This window comes from Sceloporus occidentalis, unplaced genomic scaffold (genome assembly GCF_023333645.1).
Source record: "Sceloporus occidentalis isolate IW3139 unplaced genomic scaffold, rSceOcc1.0.p SCAF_7, whole genome shotgun sequence".
NCBI lineage: Eukaryota > Metazoa > Chordata > Lepidosauria > Squamata > Phrynosomatidae > Sceloporus > Sceloporus occidentalis.
The window spans coordinates 76,468,382-76,482,783 of NW_028316987.1; the positions used below are offsets into that span (position 1 = coordinate 76,468,382).

At 40.2% G+C, this 14,402-nt stretch overlaps 1 protein-coding gene across 2 annotated transcripts in view; it reads left to right on the forward strand.

Moving 5' to 3' along the window:
• Nucleotides 1-14,402, forward strand: part of APBB1IP (amyloid beta precursor protein binding family B member 1 interacting protein) — a 67,119-nt gene that overhangs the window by 31,037 nt on the left and 21,680 nt on the right. For both annotated transcript variants that reach the window (XM_089533399.1, XM_089533398.1), the window contains exons 3-7: nucleotides 6,202-6,289; nucleotides 6,810-7,108; nucleotides 9,103-9,180; nucleotides 11,254-11,413; nucleotides 12,285-12,406. In XM_089533399.1, the coding sequence (XP_089389525.1) occupies nucleotides 6,202-6,289; nucleotides 6,810-7,108; nucleotides 9,103-9,180; nucleotides 11,254-11,413; nucleotides 12,285-12,406 (747 nt within the window). The remainder of the gene's footprint in view (nucleotides 1-6,201; nucleotides 6,290-6,809; nucleotides 7,109-9,102; nucleotides 9,181-11,253; nucleotides 11,414-12,284; nucleotides 12,407-14,402) is intronic.

Genomic DNA, 14,402 nt, shown 5'->3' on the forward strand with positions numbered 1-14,402 from the left:
AGTGTGCATAAGTGGACTTTACACTCTTTAGGACAGGTTTTTTTCCCCTTGTCCTTGAGGTCTGTCAAAAGCCACCCATGCCTGCCACCTGTAGGCTTGTCATTTGTCCCAGAAAACCAGGAAAATCACAGATGGAAGGATCTGAAAAATGTCCTGAGTGGCTGCACCATTTAAAGTAGCAGATCCTGGATTTCTTGAGGCAGGAGTGAAACTAACAACAACAATGGAAATATGCAATAAACCAATGTTAGATGTCAAAATGTGGTGTGTGTGTGTGGGGGGGTAGTGGTGGTGGTGGTTTTGGATGAGCTTGTCAACAAATCTGCCAATCCAGTTTCATATCCCCCCCCCCCCCGGGTTTTGTGGAAGAGAATTATGGTAGCCCTAACCACCTATCAAACCTAGGGAGGTGCTACTGCTGCTCCCTTTATTCATCCCATGAAGGCTTAGCTGCTCTGAGCTCCTGGGGAAAGGAAACGGTGGGTGCACATGATTTTGAGAGCACACTCTCATCCTCCCAAACTGAACTGTGGTTGAATCATCTCTTTTCCTTCCCCAACAGCAGGTAGAGCCCCTTTTGGGGCTTGGCAGTTGCTGGATAGTAGGAGGAACTGTGCATATGAAGCTATGCACATATTTCAGCCAATTTCTGTTTGTACCTCCCACAGTTGCTGTTCTGATGCAGCATGGAGCTTGCAGAGGGCAGTAGTATTGCTGTCACTTGCATGCACATCCAGGATATGACTGCACTCAACCTTCGCCTTGAATCTGTATCTAGATTGGGATTGTCAGTCTTTTTCCAGTGTTCCCTTGGGACTAATCATGTGGGGACCACATGCTGGCAGAAAGCTGGGTGAAAGCTGGTCCAAAGCACAAAACAGATTAATTTACTGATTCTCTCTTTGGTGGTTCTCTCTGTATTGTTTCTCTCTTGCTCCACATCAAGAGGGTTGCTGGGGAAGGAACAGATGGCTCTTGCAGAGGCCTGAATTTGCACACGACTTGTGACATTAGGACAGGAGCCACATGCAGCCATAAAGGCATAGTTGCTGACCTGTAATCTGAATGCTCTGGGTAATCTGTACAGTGATAAAGAACCAACATACAACAACAAATGTTTTAATACTAATTTCAGTAACAATGCATTGAGCAATACTAAGCAACTGAAAACCAGTTGACCAATTTAATTCAAAATCATCTGGGCACAGCTTTGTTATTTTAAAGCCATTTGCTTGAAATGGTGCATAGTAAAGCCTTTTGTGCTGCTCTTATACATTTTTTGTCTATGTTAATTTTGTTTCCTTATAAGTCAGATTGTATCAATTCCCTCATTCCCCTAAGCATTAACTTTGAAGAGGAAGTCGCATTTTCTTCTTACCAACTACTATTCCTATTTTTAGCCTGGGCAAATATATGACAATCTAAAATGTTGAAAAAGAGAAGGGGTAAATGAGAAGTACATTTGAAGGACGAGGAACGTATAACCATTGGGGGGGGGGGGCAGAATCTGCCCCTTCGATCTAATTCTCCCTATGATACGTTTTAACTTTATGAAGATTATTACAGCAGGGTTTTAAAAATATGTATATTTCACACTCCTACTATTCTATTCTGATTAGTTTACCAGCCTATACAAGGATACTCAGGGTACATCTACTCTGTAAAATAATGCAGTTTGATACCACTTTAAATACTGTAGCTCCAGCCTAAAAATCTTTGGATTTGAAGTTTTACAAGGTCTTTAGCTTTCTCTGCCAAGGAGTGCTGATGCCTCACAAAACTAGATCTGAGGATTCTGTAGGATGGAGTCATGACAGTTAAATTGGGTCAAACTGTATTATTTTCTACAGTGTAGATGCACTGTTGTACAATGCTACACTATATCTTGTGTCTACTTCAGCTCTTTTGATGGCTTTGAGATCTTAGAAGAAGGTCCGTTTCTTGGTTCCACCACTCATGAAAGCACATGAAGTGAGGGAGTTGAGAGGAAGATTTTCAAGTGGTTGCTTCCAGGCTGTGGTACTTCCTACCAACCAGAAGTTTAGCTGTCATCTTCCCTGTTCTTCCTTCTGCTGGTCATTTATGCAGGCCTTTGGCAATTAAGGGCCCAAATAGACAGGCCAAAATAAAGTTGCTTTGGGTCACTTTGGATGTATGCTGCTTAAATGACACACATCTTAAGAGGCCAGATGCTGCACAAAGCTGAGCTCCAGTCTTTAGGACTGGAGCGTGGCTTTAGTGTAGCTTCCGGCCTCTTAGGACACATGAATCATTTAAATAGCATACCTCCAAAGTGATCCGAAGCAGCTTTATTTTGGCCTGTGTGTTCAGGCCCCATGATAGCTTGCTCTGGAAGAAACTTTTAACTAGATAGCTGTTGTTGTTTTTCTTTTGTTGATGCATTTTTAAATTGCTTTACATTTTAATTGCCTGCATTTTCCTGGAACTTCCTGGAGTACCTTTTGGAGGAAGGTGAAATATAAATTTGATAAATAAATAGGTACTTCTTATCAACGTGACTGTGTTGGTCAAATCAGACAAGATACTGAAGATGAGAGGTTTACTACTTTTCATGATGTTATTCTTTTCTTTTACAAGGGGTCCTGAACTGGATCTGAGGATCTCTTTTCTCCAACATTTCTCCAAACTAAATTCCTCTTCCTTAGGTTGCTACTTGTCATACTGGGAAAGGAAACAGAAGCTTTGAAGAAAGTGATTTTGTTGAGAAAACAGTACAGGAAAAATACAACAAAATCCAAAAGAGTGATATCTTTATTGGCCAACCAGATGCAAACTTTTGAAATTTCACTGACTTCTTCATGAGGCAAAAATATTAAAAAACATGTAGAAAAAGAAAAGTGATTATGTTGTCAATTAAGATTGTCTAGAGCAGCGATTCCCAACCTGTGCTCTGAGAAGCCTTTAGGGCGCTGTATGCACTTTTCAGGTGCTCCACGGCCATTCCAGGAAAGTGAAAGAAACAAAAATTGAATGCAAGTAAAGAACAATAATATATTCTTATATATTATATAATATACTCCTAAACACCATTAGCTTGTAAGACATGGGGCCTCTGCCATAGAAATAAGGGCTCTGAGAGTCAAAAAGGTTTGGAACCTCTGATCTAGAGGGATAGCAATACAGCCAGAGGCCACTCTTCTTCTTGGTCCTATGGGGATAAGGGGTGAAAGGCCATAAAAGACATGTAATAACATTTCAGCACCATTTTGACACACACACCTCTTGAATTAGTACATCAGCCCTAATTCAGACACGTTACAGACTGCCTAAAAGCGGTGGTCTGCCGGCGCTTCTGGTTGCTCCATGAGGGAGCTGCAGCGGCCAAACCGCACGGCTCCCTCACGGAGCAAAAAGAAGCCCCAAAATGGTTCTTCTTTTTGCACCCTGGATGTGATGCCGCGAGGCGCTAGTCATGCACTCACAGCGTCACATCCGGGGCGTGACGTGCGGACGCTATGCGCCGCCATTTTGTATGGACCCAATATATTTTGTATGGACCCAATATATACTAGGGTTGGGGCGTCAGGAAGTGACGCCCCTTCCTAACCCTAGTACGTCCTGGGGAACATACTATAGGAGTGTCTGTAACGCACCAATGTTTAGGACTTGTGCAGCCATTTTTACAAAAAGGCTAGTATACACACACACACACACACACACACACACACACACACACAATGGGCCCTTAGTATCCACTGGGGTTTGGTTCCAGGACCTCTTGGTTACCAAAATCTGTGGCTACTCAATTCCTGTTATATACAATGACATAGTAAAAGGGTGTACCTTATATAAAATGACTAAAACAAGATTTGATTTTTGGATCCCTCCCCCCCCCCCCAAAAAAAAAAAACCCACACATTTCCAAGTGGTGGATGGTTGAATCTATGAATGCAGAATCTCTAGATACAGAGGGCCAACTGTGTGTGAGTGTATGACCTCCCCATCATAGATTTTCCATGAAACCAAGATGGATCAGAAAATTTGTAAAACATTTAATTGTATTTCACCTATCTGGGTTTGAACAAAAAATCTTTAAAATGGGTGCTCAGAATCAGGACGGAGGAACTCACAATTTAACCCTGTCCTAAGGACCCAGCAAAAGTCTCCTTTCTCCCTTGATCCAGTTGGAGGAATCCTGTTGCTCTGCCATGGTCATTCCCCACTTCCCCTACTGCTGCTGTTTAGCAAGAATACAAGCAAGAAGCAAACTCAGATAATCTTACTATATGCAATTGGCCCTTGCCTTGAATTTCACTGCATGTGAGCACAGCATTGTGAAGAGCAAAAATACTTAGTATTGTGGCAGTATTAATTAAGCATTTTGTGTCTAAACCAAGGACCAAGATTCCAGGTTGGGTAACCAAATATTGATCTTGGTGGAAATGTTTTCCCCTAAAATGCTTCGGTTTTTCTCACTTAAAGGCAGGAGAGAGAGGAGCAGTGTTTGAACTTTGTTTAAGGGCCGTTTCCCCTAGTGAATCAGCATTCATGGGGCTTCTTTACAAGTTCCAGTAAATGTGATTTCCTTTTCTTTATCTTTTGTAATAATAGAACCAGTAAAGTTGAATGGTGGGGTAGTCAAGACAAGGAAAAAAGAAGTAATTCTTCATGGGGTACAGTGCTAATCTCTGAGTTTGTTTCCATAGGATGTAGTAGTGGCTACCAATTTAAATGGGTTTTAAAAGGGGATTAGGCCAGACTTGTAAAATGTTATTGATGGCTATTATCTGTGTTGATTATGTTTTCCATGCAGTTCAATGGAATATAATATTATAATAGTTTGGTGTGAATTGGCCCTTAGTCTTTAGGGAGCAATATTTATAATTCTCAGCCAGAGAGGACTACAAATCCCAGGATTCCATAGAATGTTGTCATGGCTGTTAAAGTTGAATCATAATACTATCTTTGGACTGTTACAGACTGCCAAAATAAAGCTGCTTCGGGTCTCTTTGGAGGTATGCTGTTTAAATGATGCATGGGTCCTACGAGTCCGGAGGTCGTACCAAAGCCACACTCCATTCCTAAGCACTGGAGTGCAGCTTTGGTGCAGCTTCTGGATTCTTAGGATGCATGCATCATTTAAACAGCATACCTCCAAAGAGACCCGAAGCAGCTTTATTTTGGCAGTCTGTAACAGGCCTTTGGCTTTTTTTCGTGAACAAAGATTTAGGAAGGACATACCCCATGTTTTCTACAAGCGCATTGATGATTAAAAAGGCCAATCCGAGATAAACAGGTCCAGTTGCAGAAAGCACAGCAAAATGTCTCTTTGGGTGATGTTTCCAAGTTGTGGTTCTTTCTGCGTTGTCGTTTCTCTTTGAGACTCATTCGGCGTGAGTTTTTGAAAAAGGCTGCAGCATCGTGGATGTGTGTCTCCATGCCTCCCGATTCGAGGCCAGGGAGGACTATTGTTGGTGATCGATTTGGCCAAGCCTAAGATATTGTATCAGGGAGTCCTTGTATCTCTTCTTTGGGGCACCCCTTTTACGCTGACCCATGGCGAGTTCACCGTAGAGTATTGTTTTTAGGAAGCGATGGTCCTCCATCCTAGAAACGTGTCCTGCCCAGCGCAGCTGCGTCCTCAATAGCATGGCCTCAATGCTGGCGATCCCTACTTGCTCAAGGACAGCAACATTCGTCACATAGTCAGTCCAGTGTATATTTAGAATTGTATGTAAACAGCTCTGATAAAAGCGTTCGAGGAGTTGTAGATGTTGGCAATAGGTGACCCATGTTTCAGACCCATACAGGAGAATAGACGGTACAATGGCTCTATACACACTGATTTTTGTGCTTCGCCTCAAGTGTTTGTTACTTCAGACTCTTTTGTGAATGCCTTTGCTAATCTGTGATTGATCTCTTTATCAATCTTGGCTATAATCATGTAGTATAAAAGGGACCTTAGACAAATGTTCATCTCTCTCTCTTATTACGTTTGCATTGCACACATGGCAGATAATGCAAGACTCTCATAACATGCAAGGGTGCAAATATATTTGATGTTAAAAGTGAGGGAAAGGTATTCTAGAGAAAAGGATAGTCTCACAGTCATAAAATTCATTTTCTTCTGTTAAAGAATCAGCATCTGGAAATTTGTATATATCCTTATTTTAGGAGATATAACATTTACACAACCAATGAAAAGTGACTGTGGCATTTATGTTTCTTCTTCTTTATCAGAGTCTGGGAATGGAAACTCTCCCATCATCACCTAGGAAAGAATCTAATGATGAATTTAATTTTGCAGTTGGATTTAAAGATTTAAATGGTAAGTTCTAGTCTTTTGTCCTACTGGGACAAAGGCCAGGGGGATAGGTTTGTGGGGAGACAGAAGATGAGTAGAGAAAAAGCTAAATGGGATTTTTTCTCTTTCCAAAATAATTTGTTAATTTTGAAAGTTTAAAATTAGTTATGCCTAGTCTTGAAAGGTTTAAATGCATGAGGTTTGGATTATTTGGGGGGGGGGGGGGAGTTAGCTCCCAAAATACTTTCTCGGTTTTGAATTTCAAACCCATTTATTATCATTCACGTTCTGTGCAAATCATGTTTCTAATACCTTAGTCTGGTGGTTAATGCTCAGGAGAAGAGGAGACAATTTTAATGGGCAAAAAGGCCTAAGAAAGTAATTTTGACTTTTTTTTAATATTGTTGACTTAGAATAAAGTTACTGAAAAATGGAAGCATTTCTCATGATAGTGTGGGGAGGAGCTTCTGATCTTGCTAATAGTACTGATGTTCCTTGGTGGAGAGACCTTTGATGTATTTTACCTTTTTTTTTCCTGTAACAGAATCTTTAAATGCTCTGGAAGATACTGATTTGGATGCTTTAATGGCTGATCTTGTAGCAAATATAAGTGAAGTAGAAAAGTCCACACTCCATGGGCAAAAGGATGTGTCCAGCAACCAGCAAAGTGTTGTGAATCAACCTCCAGCAAATTCTGCTGCCACTTACGGATATCAGTCAGATCTTCCAAATATTTCTGCTGCATGTGTTGAGGATGATTTGCCACCTCCCCCTGCGGAACTAACCTTTGATCTTCCACCCCCACCGTCACCATCAGAACTGGCTCCTGAACCACTCACTCAGGTGAGCAGATGGGAGAATCACCTTACTCTTTGGTTTTAAAATGGTTCTGAAGATATTTTTATTCCAGCAAATGTATAGACTGGCGTGTTTTGTGTTGCAGTTATGAATTCATAATCTAATTACAAATCCATAACTGCTCTGTATGCAGAGTAGTTAGAATTGTGGCACTCTTGTATATACTCCCCTGAGCCAACCTTAACAGCCAGCTTCTCAACAAGTAACGAAGGTCTATTCAGTTTATGATTGGGATGCAAGGAGCATAATGTTGCAAGCCCCTTCCCACCAGGGAACAAGGCTGCAAGAATCAAAAGCCAGACCCCTGTTACAATCTCTCATCACAGCCTTACTTGCTGGTGGGAAGGGATGGAAACATATGGTAATCTTTTTTGCACCCCACGTACCAACTGAACACATCTCCTACACCTAATGAGGTTGCTGGATGTTAAGGTGGGTTTGGAGGATTGAGCCAGAAGACGTTAATTATGCATTTATAACTAAGATCCAAAACACACTGCAAAAATAATCCAGTTTGAGACCGCTTTAAATGTCCCAGCTCAGTGCTAGGGAATCTTGGTAATTGTAGTTTATTGTGGCATCAGAGGTCTCTGACAGAGAAGGTTAAATGTCTCACAAAACTACAGTTCCCAGAATTTCCTAGCATTGGTCAGGGCAGTTAAAGCAGTCTCAAACTGGATTATTTCTGCAGGGTGTTTTGGACCTAATTATCTGATGTAGGATATTGGTAATACTCTAAATTAGTCATTTATATGTCCCTGATGTATTGAAGTAAATTGAATTTCTTCTGAGCACCCCTGACGACTGTTGATGAAATCAGAGTATAATTATCGAGGAAGTTTTCTTTTGTTCACAAAGGGGGAAAACAGATAAGATTGAGATCACCCTACATGGACTAGTATAGTCTTCCTTACACTGAATATTGCCCTTCAGCTGCCTCAACTGCCCTTCCTTCTTTTCAGGTGTTGCTTGACTGATAAGCAACCTTATTGCATGAGTAAACGAACAAAGTGGAAATAGAGCTGGAGAGTAGTGGCTTTCTCCGTGGCTTACCACATGATGTCATAGTGCTTAAGTTTTCTTCCCACAGACACAGTTGTAAAAGCATGTCTTTTTTTAGCTAGAAAAATCTGTTTGAGAAAAGACACACTTTTACAACTATTTCCTGTGGGAAGAGAACTGAAGCACTACAAATCATACGGTAAGGCAGGGAGAAAGCCGATACTCAGCTCCATTTCCATTTGTTTTCCCATGAGATAAGGCTCCGGGTGCTTTCCAGATGTTTTGGGATGTTCCCTGACCGTTGGCCTTGCTAGCTGGGATATGTGGGAGTTGAAGTCCAAAACTTCTGGAGGGTACCAATTTGTCTACAGATTGAGACCATGATGAGAACAGATGAAAATACTGAAGGACTGATGTTTCCATGTAAGTTGCCCTGCTGAAGAGGCAATTGATTTTTCCATATAACTTTAAAAAGCCATTCTTTAGCAGTGCTAAGGCTGAAGTGAAAACCAAAGAGAATGGTTCTGTGAATAATGATTTCTAGAGTGAAGGAATAGTTTCTAAAGAGAGAACATGTTATTGAGGTGTCAGCTGTCTTTATGATAGTCATTAGGTAAGAATACATAGTAGCCCATAATAAATCAGCCAGAAATCAACCAGACTAGCACCCACCCAGTACAGCAAAGTTTAAGAATCAATAGAATAGCACCAATAGGATATTGTAATGGTAGAGGCAAACCCTGTTCGTTGTGGGAAAGAAGGAATAAAAGAGGAAAGAGCTTTTGTCTATTTGTAAAATGGATAGGTGGTATGCAAGCCCTGCTGGACAGGAGGCACTGAAAGCCTCCGATACTGTTTTTCAAAAGTGAAATACAGTATTTAAAATGTTTATGAAATGGCAACAGGGAAGGGGCCTCCTTGTTGAAGTTTGGCACCTTTAAAAGATGATTTACTATCTTTCTTCCTTTTTCCTTCAGGAAGAGCAAGAAGCACAAGCAAAAGCTGACAAGATTAAACTTGCACTAGAAAAACTGAAGGAAGCCAAAGTTAAAAAGGTAGGAAGCCAAAGTTTAAACAATTGGGGGAATGTATTGACAGTCAGAATATTAGTATTTTAATCCTGCCACTTTTATCATATATTGGATCGTTCCTTTTCCTCTGTTTTTTTTAACCATTATAACAGGATTATTTTTCTAAAGCATGTTCTAAAATGGTACTTTTCAGAAACCGAAAGGCTAATTATGTCCAACTCACAAAAAACTTGCCAAACAGATATTATCAAGTATCATCACTTAATTTGACTCTCCCATTTTTTTAAAATTTAATCAATTTAGATACTAACCTTCATAAATATTTCTCCCAGGACAGTTTGCAATGCAAATTAAGAAATCTAATAACAATAAAATATTTAATAATAAAGCAAAGATGTGCAATAATACAACTAAAACCAGTAAAAGAAATAAAATCTTAAATCACCTAAAATCAGTAAACAGAAACAGTTACATAACAATGAATTAGAACAGCAGAGTGAAATTTTCATTTCCAGATTTTATAATCCACTTTCCTTCCTTAGTTAAAATAGAAATCGTTACTGATAACATTAATAGCTATTCTTTAACCAGGAAAGTTTAAGCATTAAATGTCAGGCTGTAAGGCTGCAAACAATGCTTCAGTTACTTGTAACAGCAAGTGTGGTTAGTAGGTGTATCCCCCCCTCCCAAAGTACTTAAAACAATAACTTTAAGATGCTGAGAACTTCCTGTTTGATTTTCTTGCAACACCCTAACTTAAATCCCTTCTTTTATTGGAATACAAATCTATTCATGGAAAGGGACTTTCTCACTTCCCTTTGCCTTCTCATAACCTTCCCCCTCCATTAGACACATCTGAATTTTAAGGGATCTTTGGGAGATTTTGGGGAGTTACATAAGAAAAGGAAAAGAGACAGATATTCTACCACTCCTTATGCTAACAGAAATGTAATTTAAGATCAGAACCTTCATATTTTACATCTTGGTGATGAACAGAAGAACTTTCTGTCAGAACACATCTGTTTATTTAATTCAGTTTATGTTCTCCTTTTCCAGTTTTAGTGATCTGGGCGGGGTAGGGGTGTTACAAAAATAAAAAATAATAATTATGTATGTTACTACACGTGACTTTACATTCTACCACACAGCAACTCCTAGTGTACACCAGGTTGGATTATTTTACAGGGATGTTTTTACACGGCTATATCACCATAACTTGGTTCAAATATTGATCAGAACAGCGATTGCTGTCAAAAAATCAGAAGGTGACTAGGACTGCGAAGGGCAGTTATTAAAGAACTGGACAAGATCATAAAGTGTAAAGACAGAACTCTGAACACTAAAGTGAGGATTGTCCAAGCAATTGTATTCTCTATCACCATGTATGGTTGTGAGAGCTGGACAGTGAAGAAAGCCAATAAGAAGAAAATCAATTCATTTGAAATGTTGTGCTGTACTGAGAATACTATGGACAGCCAAAAAGACAAACAAATGGCTCCTAGAACACATCAAGCCTGAACTCTGTCTGGATACCAAGATGACTAAATTGAGGTTGTTGTACTTTGGCCACAACATGAGAAGAAATAAATAATTAGAAAAGACAGTGGCATTAGGAAAGGTGGAAATGGTGGTAGTAGAAAGACCACATGCTTCATGGTTAGACTCCATCAGGGAATACACTAGCATGGCCCTGTAGGACCTGAGCAGAGCAGTTGATGACAGGGGGTCTTGGAGAGATCTTGTCCACAGGATCGCCATGTCACTAACTCTCAGATGGGATATTACACTGATGCTAAAAGGGCTGTAATAGTTGTTTATTTCTCCTGGATCGAAGTCACGGAACGTATCTGCCTGTGACAGCCCAGCTCTGCCTTAAGGTTTTCAACTTGAAGGCACATAATACTCACATAAACAAGAAAGGGGGTGCTGGCTTAGAAATGACCCAGGATGCTTTGTTTTCAGAGTCCAGTTTTTGATACATGATCTATTTGAATTGGTAATGCTGTTCAGTGCTTATCAACCCAGGCAGCATCTTCAGCATGTTAGCCTTTTAGTCCATGCTGAAATTAACAGACTCATCTATTATTCTCTCCCCAGCTTGTTGTCAAGGTGCACATGAATGATAACAGCACAAAGTCTCTGATGGTAGATGAACGGCAAGTGGCACGTGATGTCTTGGACAATCTCTTTGAAAAGACCCACTGTAATTGCAGTATTGACTGGTGCCTTTATGAAATATACCCAGAGCTACAAATTGGTAAGTTGCAAAGCATCTGAGGATCTTTGGCTCTCATGTTGTGTCTGTATAGCTTCGCCAGAAAGCAACTTGATAATGCTATTTTTGGTGACATCCTTCTGTTGTAGCCTGGCTCCTATTGCTTCTCATATAAAACAATAAATTCTTCCTTTTGTTGGCTCCAGTTCCTACTAATGGCTGTTTACGTGTGAGTAAATCTATTTTAATGGCTTTTAATGGTTTGCCACCAAATTTGGCAGTCTGATTTATTACTGGTGATGCAGTGGGAGGCCAGTCGGGGCAGGGGGAAGGGTTTAAAGAAAATCAGTCCCACCCACCCACCCACTCCACCCAGAGTGGTGAGAGAAGTACACTTCCACATTTGTGGCTGCTTTTGAATTGTTTTGACTAAAAGTTGTCAGAATATTACTGGGTAATTTTTAAATGGTTTTTAAAGGGTTGGGAGGCTGTTGAGGGGGTCGGGGCAGGGGGGAGGGTTTAGAGGCTTGGAGAAGTGGAACTGAGGGGCTGCATGTGTGTCATGGAGTACACTTTCCCCACACTTGCCACATAGGCATTATGTTGAACATCCCTGTTGTAGAATATTGGAGACAAAGACTGGGTCATCAAAAGGCCACCTTGAAAAATCTAGGGAATCCATTTGCAAACTAAAAGTAGAAGTAAATTTGGGAAGCGTCTGTATTTTGGAGAAACTACCTTTATTTGGTCTTACAGGTTACGGGGCGTGAGTATTAAGATAAGTTGCCCATTTCTTTGGCCAGAAATTAATCGTTACATTTGAAGGAATATGCTCTGATGGGGCTAAATAATCCTTGCACATGTAATCCTTCCTTCCTTCTTCCTTCCTTAATTTCCTTTTTGCTCTTTCCAGAAAGATTTTTTGAAGATCATGAAAATGTGGTTGGTGTCTTATCTGACTGGACTCGGGACACTGAAAATAAGATCCTGTTTTTGGAGAAAAATGAAAAATATGCTGTGTTTAAAAACCCTCAGGTAAAATAATACAATACAAACAAGCTGGTATACATTGACATGATTTAGTTTATACAGTGATATAACACTATACTTTATTTGGTTTGCAGTTCAAATTGTAAGGATGAAAGGTACAGAAGGTCTCTGTGCCAGAGCTGATATCCTATATTTCATTTAAAGGATGAAAGTGCCGGAGTAAGGAACCTTTGGCCTGCCAGATGTTTTGGATTATTTATATATTTAAACGCCCCTCATTTTTGCCCCTTGTTGGTGTTGCGCCAGCCGCGTGACGCAGCACCAACATGCTCCCTAAAAAGGAACCATTCCAGGCAGTTTCTTTTTCAGGATGACGACGACACTTCCAGCGAGTATCGTTTGGGTGCTCGGATGCCCACGCGTCATTGTCACGCGCCCCCGTGTGGACAGGGGCGTGGCAAGATGGCACATGGGCGGCAAAAGTAGGGCTGGTCGTGTATGGATGCCCAGCCCTACGGAGCCTTAAAATCGGCCCCAGGGTGGTGCAAAGCGCCAGTCTATTCAGGACCTTAGTCTCAGTTTTTGCGTTATTGGTGACTATGATATTGGAAGCTCATGCTGTGTGTGTTTTGTTGAAAAGTTTCATTTGGTGTATTGCCTGTGTGTAAAGCAGCAGACCAGAGAATCTACTTGTCTTTCAGTAAATTATGTGACTGTTGTGTAATTAATATGGAAGGACCAGGTGCATTCACTCAACAATGGAAATATAGTTATTACACAGCTGCCTCATTCATACACAGTAACCTTCCTGTGTACTGGTGGATGAAGGGTGATCTCATAAATAGTTGTATCCAGTTCTGCAGTGAAACATGTTTTCAGGAGGCTAGATTTAACAAAGAAATGTTAACATTTGTTAGCATTGGTAGTTTTCTGGCATACATGTTTTTGACCTTTGCTTGGACTGACTCATTTTCTACTTGTAAGGAAAACAATGGAAAGGTGACAGCAGATGATTTTCTGGCCAATAAGTATTCTGTATACATTAAATCCATACATTAAAATAATTAAGTTAATTTTTTGGAGCAGAATATAATTAACATCTTTTTGCAAATCATTTTTCACTTAAATTGTCAGTGGGAATCACAGAGTTAAGAAACAGAGGAAAACTGGGAGTTGAGTTATAAGCACAGCAGAATCAACAAACCTGAATTCCTTTCCATACAGATATATGTTCTTACTTTATATAATCTTGTAGCATAATGTATAAGCAGGTTTCAGTCTAATTTGTGTAGTCTTGGTGACAAAATTCTGCTAAACAAACAGTGGGCCCTTGGTATCTACTGGGGTTTGGTTTCAGGACCCGCCCCCCACCCCCCCCCCCCCCCCCCGTGGTTACTAAAATCCATGGATGCTCAGTTCCCATTATATACAGTGGCATAGTAAAATGGTGTCCCTTATAGAAAGCTGCAAAATCAAGGTTTGCTTATTGGATTTTTTAAAAAGACTTTGAAGCTGTGGATGGTTGACTCTGTGGCAGTGGAACCCATGGATACAGAGGGCTAACATGGTAGTACTGGTAGTGAAGACAGCTAACTTCTCTGATTCCATAACATTCTCAAATAGCTGGCTAGCAGAATTTTTTTTCTAAGTGCTGAACAGATTGTTAAAATCAAACCCTGGTGGGGATATGGTGCCCCATTTGTGGCACATCTCCCCCTCCAACTGTGACTGGCAGCAACATTATATTCTTTTGAGCAATAATAATAATAATAATAATAATAATAATAATGGTTTATTTATATTTTCCTGCCTCTCCCAAGTGAATCGAGGCGGGATTACAACCAGTTAAAACAAATACATCAGAATAAAATACATTTAAAATACATCAATAAAATGGTACAATTAATATAAAACTAGATTGAAACCTACTGGTATGTATTTTCCCAAGCACTTCACAAAGTGATCATTAACCTGGTTGATGTCAGTTGTCCATTTTTATTTATTTTTTGCTACAGAAGCCAATGTTGCTGTTAAGGTGTTT